Source organism: Carcharodon carcharias, chromosome 2 (assembly GCF_017639515.1).
Source record: "Carcharodon carcharias isolate sCarCar2 chromosome 2, sCarCar2.pri, whole genome shotgun sequence".
Taxonomy (NCBI): domain Eukaryota; kingdom Metazoa; phylum Chordata; class Chondrichthyes; order Lamniformes; family Lamnidae; genus Carcharodon; species Carcharodon carcharias.
In genome coordinates this window covers 43,782,618-43,797,550 of record NC_054468.1, presented here as the reverse complement: position 1 = coordinate 43,797,550, position 14,933 = coordinate 43,782,618, and the positions used below count along the sequence as shown (strand labels likewise).

Here is a 14,933-nt window from a genome sequence, read left to right as displayed (position 1 = left end):
GATCTATATAATTGCAGCAAAATTTCTTGACTCCTGTACTCAAATCCTCTTGCAATAAAGACCAACATGCCATGTGCCTTCCTAATTGCTTGCTGCATGTGCATGTTAGCTTTCAGTGACTTGTGAACAAGAACATCCAGGTCCCTTTGAACATCAACACTTGCCAATCTCTCACTATTTAAGGAACACCCTGAGTTTCTGTTTTTCCTACTAAAATGGATAACTTCACATTTTTCCACATATATTCCATCTGCCATGTTGTTGTCCACTCTCAGCCTGTCTAAATCCTCACAACTCATATTCCCACATAGCTTTGTCTCATCAGCAAACTTGGAAATATTGCATTTGGTCACAAAACCAAATCATTGATATAGATTGTGAATAGATGGAGCCCAAGCACTGATTCTTGCGATAACCCACTGGTTACAGCCTGCCAACCTGAGAATGGCCTGTTTATTTCTAAGATAAAAGCAAAATACTGCGGATGCTGGAAATGGTTAACTGTATCCCTCTCTGCAGATGCTGTCAGGCCTGCTGAGTTTTTCCAGGTATTTTTATTTTTGTTCTGTTTATTTCTACTGTTTTCTTTCCATTAACCAATTCTCAATCCATGCCAGTATATTCCACCAATCCCATGTGCTCTAGTTTTGCTTATAACCTCCTGTGTGGGACCTTATGGGAAGCCTTCTGAAAATCCAAAACACCAAACCCATTGATTCTCCCTTATCTATTCTGCTAGTTACATCCTCAAAACTCCAACAGGTTTATCAAACATGATTTCTCTTTCACAAATCCATGTTGACTCTGCCCAATCCTACCATTATTCTCCAAGTATAGGTTATCATATCCTTCATAATAGCTTCTAGCATTTTCCTTACTCCTGATACCAGGTTCACAGGTCTGTAGTTCCCTTTTTTCTCTCTCCCTCCTTTCCTAAATAATGAGGTTACATTTGCTACCTTCCAATCTGCAGGAACTGCAGAATCTATAGAATTTTGGAAGATGATCGCCAATGCATCCACTATCTTTACAGCCACCTCTTTTAACACTCTGGGATGTAGATAAGGTTCAGGGAATTTACCAACTTTCAGTCCAATTAATTACCCCAATACTTTTTTTTCCACTAATACTAATTTCTTTCAGTTCCTCATTCTTGCTAGTCACTTGGTTATCTACTACTCCCAGGAGGTTTCCGCGAAGACAGACACAAAGGGTGGAAATTTACACTCCCACCAGAAGTGGGAATTGTGGCAGGCGGAACTAAATTTGACATGTTCGAAACAGTCAGTTTCCCACCAGCGGGAAATTAGTTTGGAATTTTATTCTCCTAACTTTGATGGCAGGCTAAAGTTGGGTCGGGTTTCCCACTGACCTACATTAGAAACCACGTTTGCATTCATTTGTACCTCATGAATGTGCATTCAGAGGCCAATCTTGCCAGAATTAAGTCCCCTTTCCAAATTAAGTGCCCCACTAGGGGATAACTACAATGGCCTGTTTCCCAACTGTATATAAGTGGCGTGCACCTGGCGAGCTTCATTTCATCAATGACTCTGAGGTCAGTGGATGCTGCTTTTGCCTACCTTTAAGAGTGCTGCTGCAAGATTTGGGGTGTTTGTATCACAAGCTGCTGGACACAGGAGGCAATACCAGCAAGGGGAGGAGGGGGGGATGTTTGAGATGGAGGCAGGACTAAGGTGGGAGCACGGGAGGGAGGGGGAGGTAAGGCTGGGACCAAAACAGGACTTGGGGGTGGTCAAGTAACAGAGTGGGGTGGTGAAAGACTGTCCTGTGGCAAGACTTAAAGACTGTCCAAGGAAGAGTCACTGTCTTGAGGCTGAGGCCATGCTGTCAGAGCACATTGAGGCATATTGAACAGACCTTCCTGGAGCTGTGTGGGCCATGTTAGAGGGCTCTGTATGCCACACATATCTTTGTCCCGGTCTTGGACGGAAAAGGCCTCTTCAGGCAGTGGGCAGTGACAGTTGTGCACAGTATGTTGTGCAGGGCATGCTCAGTCACCTAAGGAATTTGGTCCTGAGGGTTTGAGTCATGTTATTGCAAGGCAGAGGGCACAGACATAGGGAGGCATCTGTATTCTGTATGTCGGTAGCTGAAATATCATGGGAGAGTATTGGATGGTCTCATGGGACGGGGGTTCCTGAAAAGTCAGGGTGCATGTGGCCTCAAAAAGGGGAAGGGTCAGGTTGACAAAGAGTATGGGGACAACAACATTAAAGGGTTCATGGGGGAGAACAAGAATATCCACATGGATAATTATGGGTTCAATGGATTTTTTTTATTCTTTCACTGGATGTGGGTGTCATTGCCTAGACCAGCATTTATTACCAATCCCTAATTGCCCTTGAGAAGGTGGTGGTGAGCCATCTTCTTGAACCGTTGCAGTCCATGACGTGTAGGTACATCCACAGTGTTGTTAGGAAGGGATTTCTAGGATCTTGACCCAGTGACAGTGAACAAACTACGATATAGTTCCAAGTCAGGATGGCATGTGGCTTGGAAAGGAACTTGCAGGTGGCGGTGTTCCCATGCATCTGCTGCCCTTGTCCTTCAAGATGGTAGAGGTCATGGGTTGGAAGGTGCTGTCAAAGGAGCCTTGGTGAGTTGCTGCAGTACATCTTGCAGATGGAACAACAGGGGGAGGCTGGATAGTGATAGGAGGGAGGGGAATTAGAAGGCTGTGCGTATGGAGGAGGACAGGAGAGTGATAGGGGAAGGTTGGAGATTGGTGTCCCACACAAAGGTCAGCAGCACCATTTTCAAGCTCACCTTACAATGACGCAGTTCCGAGAAACAAGTTAGAAATAAAATCAATCGGGGGGGGGGGGTGGTTTCAAGGCATGTGGGAGGAGTTCAACACAGCAATTTTGGGCCGATTGAAGGGGCACCCTTTATCTGTCCTGCTCAAACCAAGAAGAGCATGACTCAACTGAGTGCAGGACCCGAATGTCAAATGCACAATGAATGAGCTTTGCTCATTTACTAATGGTGCGCATTCAGGCAAGAATCCATTAAGTTTAGGTGCTGCGGTACATATGGTCTTAACTGGCATCTGATCCTCTCGGATGCATGTCAGAATGGACGTATGGTCAAAACATCAATGGCCATGTCTGCTGTGCAGAGGCAGTATGGGCCCTACAAGCCCCCATGTTCCCAGTGCACTGGTCATGGCATTCAAGGCACCATGCTTGCAGTCAGGGCATAATGCAAGGATTGGGTATCGATAGTTGTCAAGACTACTGGAGGATAACCAACACAAGGCTAACTGTGGCTCCTAAAACTTGGGCCCTTCGACACTAATTAAGATCTTCATTATGAATGAGCAGTGGCATCTGAAGGGAAAACTCAGTCATGTGCCATCCTCCAGGATGAGATCAGCCTCCAAAAGGTGGTCTTTGCATGCAATGTGCAAACTGAGGGAAAGTCAAGGGCTGGAGAATGCATACCTTATTGCCTTGTATATGGAGGGAGACCAATACACCGGAACTACCATTGATTGCTCAATTGCATCCGTTCACAAATACAAGGGAGTGGAGAGTGCAGGCTGTAGGCAATGCTGCCTTCTTGATAGCTTTGATTAGAATGAGAAGGGGGGCCCATCGCTGATTGGTATACCAAGGAAGACCATCGCCCTGAGGAACAAGAGCCAGCAAGGCCTAAGGAAGATTCAGATGTTTACCAGGAGGGCCAGATCCACAAAGATGTTTGACACAGGCAAGGGTCTATAGAAGGACTATAGCAGGCGCCTTCACTTGTCTAGGGATGTGGTTGCTCATATTTGCCACATTCTCCAAGGAACTCACATTGCACGGATTTGGAAGTCATCAGATGCCAGTTGCTTTGAAGGTCATCAGCGTACTGAACTTCTTTCCTGTGGATCCTTCCAGGGCTCCGCTGGGGAGCTTTGCGGAATCTCACAATCAGTGACACACAAATGCACAAAGGTGATGACTGATGCCCTTTTCAATAAAGCTTCAATAAATGGATACCCCCAAAGCTCCACATGGTGAAGCAAGCAAGGCTGCCAGAGCTATCGGATTTTCTGCGATCTTAGGCTTCTCACAAGTGCAGGGCACCATCGAGTGTACACACGTGGCCTCCATGGCAGCAGCGCAGTGCAGAATGGGGTCATCCATGGGGACGACTTCCAAATTCGTGCAACGTGAGTTCCTCGGAGAATGTGGCGAATATGAACAACCACATCCCTAGACAAGTGAAGGCACCTGAGGCACTGTCTTTCACCCATTTCTATGTATGAGTCCTTCTATAGACCCTTGCTTGTGTCAAACGTCTTTGTGGATCTGGCCCTTGTCAGCATCTGAATCTTCCTTGGGCCTTGCTGGCTCTTGTTCCTCAGGGCGATAGGCTTCCCTGGATGTACCAATTGGCGATGGGCCCCTCCTTCTCATTCTAATTCAAGATATTTATGAGATTCATAAATATAAAGGGATTTCATTCTCTGAACATCCAATTAATTGATCACAGGAAGCAGATCCAGCATGTTTGTGCAAGGTACCCAGGGAGCTCACATGACTTGAACATTTTGAGTCACTCACAGGTGCCAGAGATATTTGAGGGAGCTCAGCACTTTGAGGGTTGGCCCCTCGATGATAAGGGGTACCCCCAAAGACATGGCTAATGATGTTCATTTGTCAGCCACAGAGTGCATCTGAGAAGAGATACAATGCTGCACATTTAGCTACAAGGTCCTTAATAGAGCAGATTGGGCTCTTAAAGACGCGTTTCAGATGTTTGGACCAGTCAGGCAGGATTCTACAATACTCAGCGCAGAATGTCCCGCATCATCATTGTTTGTTGCACTTGTGCAACCTAGTGCTGCAAAAGAGGGGTGGTGTTGCTACAATGAGACATAGAGGAGCTACAAGTCTCCTCGGACAAGGAGGACATTGAAGGGGATGAATCTGAAGAGGGAAAGGATTCAGACGAGCCAAATGAGGATGCATACCATTGCACAGGCACGACGAGACAGATATGCCCGTGACAACCTCATAGTTTCAAGATTCCAGGAGGAATATGGTGAAGACAAGTTGTTACGAGCGCAGTTCTATTCAAGCTTCTATGCAAGGGACACAATACCACCTTCACTGTCATCATCAACGTATCCCGAAAGGTCATCAATCTCCCAGTGATCATGGAAGGAAGCATAAGTCACCTTCAGCCCTAACAATGGGGTCATCCTTGGAAGGAACAGTAGCCTAGGAACCTTGTGGCCATTGTGGAATGTGATAATCATGTCCTTAAACAACTACACAATGCAGTCCTTTCAACCATGACATCAACAAGTCAGTAGCCATGGCATCCTTCAAGAGGCTGAAACTCTATTGCACACATGGATGAACTCATGCCAGTACGACAGCAGCTCAGTAAGGCAGCGCTAAGACAAAAAAAAATTGTCAATGGTCAGTGCTTGACAGCCTCAAGGGACAACATCCAGACAACACCATCTCTTCAAATGCCAGCTCTCATGCATGAATAATTCAGAGGCCGCATCTTGCTATTGAGCCCCAAGATGCCTTCGGACCTCAGGACGCTGTGATCTGTTACATGACAGCATGCACCCAAAAAAGCAAGTTACGTTAGCATTGTCCTCACAGAGTGATTCAGCAGGACCATCTTATGATTATTGACAAACACTCATTACATTGTGAAGAAGGCTGCTCTGAAGAAAGGTCATACAGACTCGAAACACCAACTCTGTTTTTCTCTCTGCAGATGCTGTCAGACCTGCTGAGTTTTTCCAGCATTTTGTTTACCTTCTCACTCATTATCTTGTATTTATCAGAAGCTTGCCAAGTTCATGTTCTGCATTGCCTTGGCATTTGTGAGAAATGTGGCCCAGTCGGTTTTGACAAAGCAGTCAATTATAACTTAGTCCCTTCACAGCTACTGCTGAGCACTCAGGTGTGCCAGAGCATCATTTTCATAGTTACAGTCCTCAACATTGTCCATCTCACAAAGGCTAATCCTTTCTATGAACCCTAAGTCAATGAGTGTGCCGCCATGCAATGAATTCCATACCAATTTGCATTCTGTGACTTCACACGGGGATTCTGTGAAGAACCACTAGCAGTCGTCCAGGAGCAAAGTAAGATCCTCACAGGTAAGTAGACAACTTCATCAGGATGAACACACCTCTGACAGCACACACTCATTCCTGTCTAGCAGACATTTCAAATGTCACTGGGCGTTCCTAGTTGGTTCCCAACTTCCATCGCTCAGCATCATGCATGGGGAGAGTGGGAGCTAATAAGGGAATAATAGTCAGTCTTAAACTCAGAGACAAAACGCTCATGAGGTCACAGAACGTCAGCCTGAGGTGCAAGGGTTACATGTGTATTATCCAGCCATCATTTTCATATAACAAATGCCTTTGTTCACGTGGAACTAAAGGTGATTCACTGTGATGAGATTGAGTGAGACTGAATGGAACTGAGGGGCAAGATGGGAGACAATTGGCAGGGGGGGGGGGTTCATTTTTTACCCTTAAATGAAGTGGGTACCTTGCATCACATCTTAGCCATTCAATACTTGAGACTTGGAGAGAGATAAATGTGAAATATGCTAACAATAGTACAGATTATAGACAGTGAATGAGCACCCGTGCTACCATAGTGCTTTCAAAACTCTAATTTTCCTAGCGCTACATCTAGGTGCAGCCCTAACATTTGCAGCAGAGCTGGAGGCAGCCTGCTGACTGCTATACCCTGTTGTCTGAGATTACTTACGTGGGCATCCTCTGGAGGCCCGAGGGATGGGGAGTCCCAGCCTGTTAAGCATCTCCTGTTCTGGGGTGGGTGCACCCTCCTTAGCCTGGCCTGCTGGAGTTGATGGGGTCACAGGCAGAGGCGATTGGAGCGGCAGGACACCCCTGGAGTGTCCTGAGTGGATGCCCCCAGGGTGTCTGGCTGGTGCTCCTTCTACCTTTGGGTGCCTGAGTGCCCTTCCCTGGCTCCTTGAGGAGAAGAGGCACCTGGGGGAGGTCAAAGTGCCCCATCGCCCTCTCGCATGGCCACTGCTGGAATGCAACCATGGCTAGCGTGATGGTATGCAGGTCCAGGTGCAAATCTGGCAGAAACTACTAGACTTGAGTCTCCAAGGCAGTCACCATCCTTCCCATGGAGATTTCAATGTGCTCGCAGGCTGAACATCAAACAGAACCTGTATGGATTCCTCCATCCTTTGCCCCAGTCTGGTGATGGGCTCTGATAACTCTGTCTGATATTCCCCTGCCTGACTTTGCATCTCCAGCATTTCTCTCAGGGCTGACTGAAGAGGTTCATCATCAGACTCAGACTCAGCACATGCCTGGTCTCCAGCAGTCCTCCGAGTGTCACAGACCTCAGCCACCACTGTCTTTATCTGCTCTGGACATGTCCGTGAGGTGATCACCAAATTGTGACCCCCAATCCTACTCTAGAACTAGGACCCACCGAGGTGCATGTGTCTGCGGTGGTGGAGAGTGCAGGTGAACACAATGATGGGTCTTCCTCGGATGCTTCCTCTGATTCCTCATCCGAGGTGCTCTGGGTGCTGGGACTGAGGCACTTGTATGTTGCTTTTTCTTGCTGGTGGCCAGAATACAGAGAATAGATCATTAGTGATTAACTAGACAGACTCCAACATAATAGGTCCCTTAAAATCATTGTCCCCATATTGTCCATGTACGCTGGACAGACCCTCACTGGCTTGTTGGGGGGGAGACCGATCTTGCCTTCCACACAGGAGTGATCTGTCCTCACCAGCGAGCTCTGCCGCTTGCTCCTCATGGGAAGAGAATGTCCTCAACTCAGGGATACCCACTTTGGTCTTCGCATTCTCCCGCCGGTTGTGGGAGATCTGTCCTGAATAAAGTCAGATGGATTAACTGTGAGCACTATGGATGAAAGAACATTTCAGAAGCATGCAAGTCTGTTGTGTCTGCTGAGCCATCCCCACTAAGGGATTAAGGTGCTGTCTGTGTAGGATCTTACAGGAGATGGTGATCTTAAAGTGGCTGGTAGACATGCAGTGCTCATGTCCCATAGGCTGGTCACGTGTGACATCCCTGTGGACTCTAACCCTTAGACTGCCTGATGCCCTTAAAAGAGTGTGGGTTTGGAGTGAGTAGAAGTTTCACTTACCCTGGTGGAGTGCATCAGATCATTCATTCATTTTCTGCATTGCAGGGCATTCCATTTCTGCTGGTCATGGGTGCTGCCCTCCCTGGCAATCTCCTCCCAGGTCGGTGTGGTCAGGAGGAAGGACTTCCTGCTCCCATCCCTCAGGAAAAGGACCTCCTGCCTTTTTTGGATAGCAGGAGGAGAATCCCCAGGGAGGGCTTGCTGAACCGTGGAGCCAAGGGTTTGTTAGGTTTGGGCACCAGGGTAATGCAGAAGTTCAGAATCCATCTGGCGTACAGTGAGTGAATATCTGTGTGGGTGCTGTTTAAATATGCCACTAGGACCTTTGACCCCATGAGGTAATGGTAGGGCAGATGAATTCCTGCCCGCCCTGCCATGACATTCAACAAGCTCCTCATTGATGTATAAATAATGAGCTGAAAAGCAGAATATCAGACTGCCATGAAATTCACCCTGCCATGCAGTAGGAATCATGCCGAATTTCCCACCCGCCCCCGCACTTTGTCTCCAAAATGGAAAATTCCGCCCAAAGTATTTTAGTTTCTCTGTCATTTCCTTATTTCCCATTATAAATTCTCCTGTCTTTGCCCATGTTTATCCTTGCTAATCTTTTTTTTTTACATACCGAAAGAAGCTTTTACAGTCTGTTTTTATGTATCTTGCTAGTTCACTCATGTTCTGTTCTCTTTTTCTTTATCAGTTTCTTGGGCCTCCTTTTGCGAATTCTGAAGTGCTTCCAATCTTCAAGCTAAGTACTTTTTTGGCAACTTTATAAGGCTCTTTCTTTGATCTAAGACAATCTTTGGCTTAAAAGCAAAATACTGCAGATGCTGGAAATCTGAAACAAAAACGGAAAATGCTGGAAAAACTCAGCAGGTCTAACAGCATCTGTGGAGAGAGAAGAAACAGAGTTAACGTTTCGAGTCCTTATGACTCTTCTTCAGAGCTCTGAAGAACAGTCATAAGGACTCGAAATATTAACCCTATTCCTTTTCTCTCCAAAGATGCTGTTAGACCTGAGTTTTTCCAGCATTTTCTGATTTTGTTACAATCTTTAGCTTTTATTGTTAGTCCCTCAAAGGAATGTAAATTTCTTTTAAACTACTTATTAATTCTTTAAATGCTAGCCTGTCTATCATCGTACCTTTTAATGTATTTTCCCAATCTACCACAGCCAATTTGCCCCTCATACCTTTGTAGATTCTTTGTAGATTTCTTTGTAGATTTAAATCCCTAGTTTCATACTGAAGTACATCACTTTTGAACTTAAAGTAAAATCCTATCACTCTTCTCTACAGGTTCCTTTACAATGAGATTATTAATTAGCCCTTCATCACAACACAATACTAGATCAAAAACAGTCTATTATCTTGTTGGTTCCTCAACATACTGTTCTAGAAAGTTCAATTAAGTGACTATTCATTCATGGGATGTCGGCGTCGCAGGCTAGATCAGCATTTATCGCCCATCCCTAATTGCCCTTGTTCAGAGGGCATTTAAGAGTGAACCACATTGCTGTGGGTCTGGAGTCACATGTAGGCCAGACCAGGTAAGGATAGCAGATTTCCTTCCCTAAAGGACATCAGATGGATTCTTACAACAATCAACAATGGTTTCATGGTCATCATTAGACTTTTAATTCCAGATTTCTTTTTATTGAATTCAAATTCCACCATCTGCCTTGGCAGGATTCAAACCCGGGTCCCCAGAGAATTACCTTGGGTCTCTGGATTACCTCCAGTGACAACACCACTACACCATCAGCTCCCCAGGGCTTACATTTCAGGAGTTCATCCTCCACAGCATTAGTGCTAATTAGGTTTACCCAGTCTATATGTAGATTCCCCCATGATAACTGTATCACCCTTGTTACATGCACCTCTAATGTCCTAATTTATAATCATGACATATATTACCTTTACTGTTTGGTGGCCTAGTTGTTGCCCCTTGCTGTTTCTTAGCTCCACCCAAACTGATTCTACATCATGATCTTCTGATCTAAGACCCTCTCTCATTAATGTATTGATCTCATCCTTTATTAATAGCACTACTCTTCACCTTTTCCTTTTTGGCTATCCTTCCTTAATGTTGAATACCTTGAACGTTCAGTTCCCAGCCTTTGTCATCCTACAGCCATGGGAACTGGGATTGGTGCACCACTATTGACTTGAGAGTTTCAAACTTCCAGATTATTTCTTTCTAAAGTTTTGTTTGTCTTACTTACTCTCAGTACATCCTCAACTATTCATTGAGGTGCCAATATTACGAGCTTCACTCAGATCGGAGAAGACATGGAGCAAGAAGACAACAAAAACCTCAGCCATCAGCATGAGAAGCAGTTAGCGCTATCAGAAGAGTATGTGCACTCCCGGGGCAAAGTTGGGAGAACAGGTAAGGGCACTCATACCCCCATGCTGCATCATGAGGATGATGTGGAGGGAGTGAATGGGTTCATTTTCCTCACACCCCTTCCCCCACATCCAATTCAACCCTTCCCCACTTCAATTCAGTGACAATTCAGCAAGATGGTGGAAAAGCTTGGCAACAATGTCAATGTTCAATGACCACTTGTAAAAGCCAATGGATGAGGGGCCAATTAAAAGCTAACTGTTCTTAGGCACCACCCTAAGTCAACTAACAGATTTTTCAAATGCTTTTTTAAAAGAAATTGTGACAGGTCTTCAGTGCATCTCAAACATTTAATTATGCACTATTGGGTTTCCTATTATTTTGCTCGGGCTTAGTTCAATAATACAATGTTTTATACCGTGTAGCGCACAATGCATTATTCTGCTATTAACAAGGAGTTATGCTTCAAGTAGCATATAAATTTAATATTGCTAATTCTAAATAGTGTAATTCTCCAGATCACTTAAAATGTAAATAGTAACTCATTAGACAGATTTGTGGTTTGAGATGCATCATATTGGAATAAGACCATTTGAAATACCTGCCTTCCTTACTTCTTTAAAAAAAATAGAAATTGATACTCATCTGCAACAGACAATGCATCACTACTAGTTGCGAACCTTACCTTTCTGACAGTATGCAGGGAGGTCACTATTGATATAAGTGACATGATGACAATTACCACACCATAATAATAATAGCCATTAAAAGTCCAAAGAATAACACTGAAGAGTTGAAATATGTAGAAAGGATTAAGCACCTGAAAATAGAAACACAAATTATGCAATCAATTACTTGCCTCAAAATTATACCATCATACATCACATCCATAAATTGACAACACTTCGAATTTATCAATAAACATCTACATAAATATCAATCTCATACGCATTTTCTGACTGCAAGCAATTAAGCTCAGGAAACTATTTTATAATCAAACTACTTGAATTTGATAGTATTTTATTACATCCAAATGTCCCAAGCATGCTACAGGATAAATTACTTTTATGTTTACAGTGACTTACAAAAAATATTAAAAATATCAATTTGGCTATGAATATGTGCACAAAATCTGTCTGACACACAAAATATTGAAGTCTCCACTGAAAATTAAAATTAAGATAAATTGTCTCAGGCCTGGCTTAGATCAGAAAATCACAAGTGCACAATCCATAATTTTTACTTCAACGCTCTTAACAACCCAAATACCTTGCTACAAATACCTTGTTTGGCAAATCTACCCTTAAGCTCCCAGCAGGATTTTATCTTGACAAATGGAGCTCATTAAGTTCCATTGGCTTCTAATTCCTAATTAATTAATTACAACAGCCTCATTTGCAAATCCTTTCATAGACGCGTCCCAACATAACTCTGCAATTTCCTCTTAACCATAAATCCACACGTGCAACCTCTTTTGCAGCAGCAGACTATCACTCAGTCACACTACATTGCAGCTGTTTTTACTGTTCTACCTCTCCCCCATGCACACACCTCTCAGTGCGTCCATCCCAGGACTGCTACACAGAAGATATGGCCCTGAAAGGTAAACATACTGCAGCTCCCTTTTCAATGTGTCCCTGGAGCACCTTCTGGATGCCAATGCCAAGCCCGCTGTGATGTCCTCCAGCCTCGCTCTGACCACAGGATAGGCAGCATCACCATCAATCCAGCTTGGGAGGCAGTGGCAGCAGTGGTCAGTGCCAACATCCTCCAGAAGAGGACAGCCAACCAGTTGGCTTCCAACAGTGTTGGCTTCCAACAGGAAGATGGATGATCTCCTTCATTCTGCCAGGGTAAGTCACTCTTCTCATCACTCTCAACTCACACACTCACAAACCCATCACACATCCACAGGGAACTCACTCACTGCCATTTCAAGGGCAATCACCATTCATTCTCTCTCACACACACCTTCATTGTCTTCATCCTGTCCATGGTACAACTAACCACCCACACAGGCCAGGCATACTTATCATCTGGCCTGGCAGATGTCCTGCTTACATTCTCTTCATCTCTATTCATGCAGGACAAGCTGGTACATAACAAGAGAGAGGTCGAAGACTGGTGGAGGAATGCCTGAAATCAAGGTCCTCACATACTTTGAAAAAAGAGCCGTCCAGCTGGCCGGTGAGGATCTGGACTGGTCCTGTGCTGACGGTGAGGCCGGCAGTGCTCTATCAAGTGAGGATCCAGCAGTGCAACATCCATAAGTGATGTGAGTGATGTGTCCTGTTTCTCAGGCCACAGCCATGCACTAATTATCTCTCCTTACTTTCACAGGCACATCTGCCAAACAGCTGACAGAGTCCATGACTCAGGGCCGCCAATCAAGCCCCGAAGTAACCTCTGAAAAGGAATCTGATGGCATGCTCCTTGAAATCCCGTCAAGGTGCTCACCTACACCCTCTACAGCTCAGAAACCCATACCACAGTGGGACCTAGCTTTAAAGTAGCTTCGGGATCATGATCTGGTGAGCACATCACACTTTCTGATCCACAGCAGGCGACGGTAGGGACTTTCCAGGAGTCCGGTATGCAGAGCTCTGCTGGAGGCCAGAAATTTGCTGAGTCCAAGTCAGATGATGAACTTCTGGACTCGGTCATTTCACAGTTGCTGGAGCTGCAAAAGCAGCTCGGAAACATCAGGAAGGGATGTCCACTGTACTCTTCAGATTGCAAAACATGATGGAGGAGTCCATCTGCCTTCAGACTGAGGTGATAGCACCAGCATGCCAATGCACCGAGGTCAACACTGGTAGAGGCCTTGGTCCAGGACATCACTCCTGCACAGCTGCGTGGGTTGAACTGCATCGCTGATGCCATAGTTGGCTTCCAACAGTGTGTACGCTCGATTTCATTCCAACTACCCCTTCTCCTCAAAGAGTCAGCCAGGGGCCCTCGGGCCCCCATAGGGAGGAAGATCAACAGGTATACTCCCTGGGGACATCCATCCAGGTGATTCTGGGAGTGTCTGGCCCAAACATATCCCCTCTTCCTGTGACCTCAGCAGTTCCAGCTCCACAGGCCACAGAGGGTGCCACTGCCACACAGCAGGACCCCAAAAGCAGGTCGAGGCCCTCCAAGTCTCAACCCTATAGAGGACGCCTGCCAAGGTCATCACAGACAGGGCATAACTGTCAGCAGGCTGCCTCTACCTCTGCTGTGGATGTCTGGGGGGCACTAAGTCGTAGCAGCACAGTTAGGAAAGTTAAGGTGATGTAGTTGCACAGCACGGGTGTTAATCCCTTGCACATAATGCTCACTATTGTCAATAAACTGCCAAGAGTGTCTCCCTGCCTATGGTTCCTTGTTCTGATAAGCAGTGCTTGTCATTGCTGCCAGAATGTTGTTGGCAGGTGTCACAGAGTTCCGTCATTCTCTCTGTATGCTCTCAGCACTTTTAAGGTGGGGCTGGCCCACATCTCTTTAGCATCTGTGACCAGTGATGCTGGGCTTCTGAAGGGATCAGGTGCTGAAGGTGGACAAAGGATCAGATGCTTCTAAAATTTCATGGCTGCTTCTCTATGAAATGACCTTCATCACAGAGTGCAAACAAGTTGCCCTCGGCCAGACAGGAGTCAGAAATTCTCAAGAGGCTACATGAAGATCTATGGAGTGCCCTCGCCGCATGTCATCATCATCCTCCTACAATTGAGCAACAATTAGGGCCTCCACCACATTTCAACGACAGGAGCATTATTACAGAGGGTATGTACACTTCCATAAGCCAGGCCAGAGTCAAACATTCATAGATGCAATGCGAGGATCCATGGCATCTCCTCACTGCATATCATCATCCTCCTCCACAAATCTGGCAGCTGTTGGGGCCTCTCAAGTGCCTGCCTCGTCTGGCAAGTGCAAGGGCCTCATCGACATTATAATCGCCTTTGAGGACCTCCTTACCCTCATCACAGTCGATATCCACCTCCAGCTCCTGCATCTCCTTCTCCTCTCTCTGTTGCAGCACCACATATTAAAGGCCACAACAGGTGATGACGGTGTGTGACACCCTCTGTGTGCAATATTGTTGGGCTCCACCAGACAGGTCCAGGCACCGGAATCTCATTTTCAGCATCCCGATGATTTGCTCCACCAAGTTGCAAGTTGCAGCATAATCCTCGTTATACCTTCACTCTGTTGATGTCTGAGGCCACCACACAGGTGTAATCAGCCACATCCTCTACAGGTAGCCCTTGTACCCTAGGAGCCACCCCTGCAGCCTCTCTGGACCCTGAAAGATATCAGGGATCTGCGACTGACTGAGAATGCAAGAGTCGTGGACAGTTCCTGGAAACTGTGCGCAGACCTGCAGGATGTGTTTGTGGTGTTTGCACACCAGCTGCACATTCAATGGAAGCCCTT

General features: G+C 45.8%; 1 protein-coding gene across 7 annotated transcripts in view; it reads right to left on the bottom strand.

Annotated features, from left to right (window-relative positions):
- atp13a3 (ATPase 13A3) overlaps positions 1-14,933 on the bottom strand; it is a 187,182-nt gene that overhangs the window by 107,548 nt on the left and 64,701 nt on the right. For all 7 annotated transcript variants that reach the window (XM_041211022.1, XM_041211039.1, XM_041211072.1 and 4 more), the window contains one exon: positions 11,197-11,331. In XM_041211022.1, the coding sequence (XP_041066956.1) occupies positions 11,197-11,331 (135 nt within the window). The remainder of the gene's footprint in view (positions 1-11,196; positions 11,332-14,933) is intronic.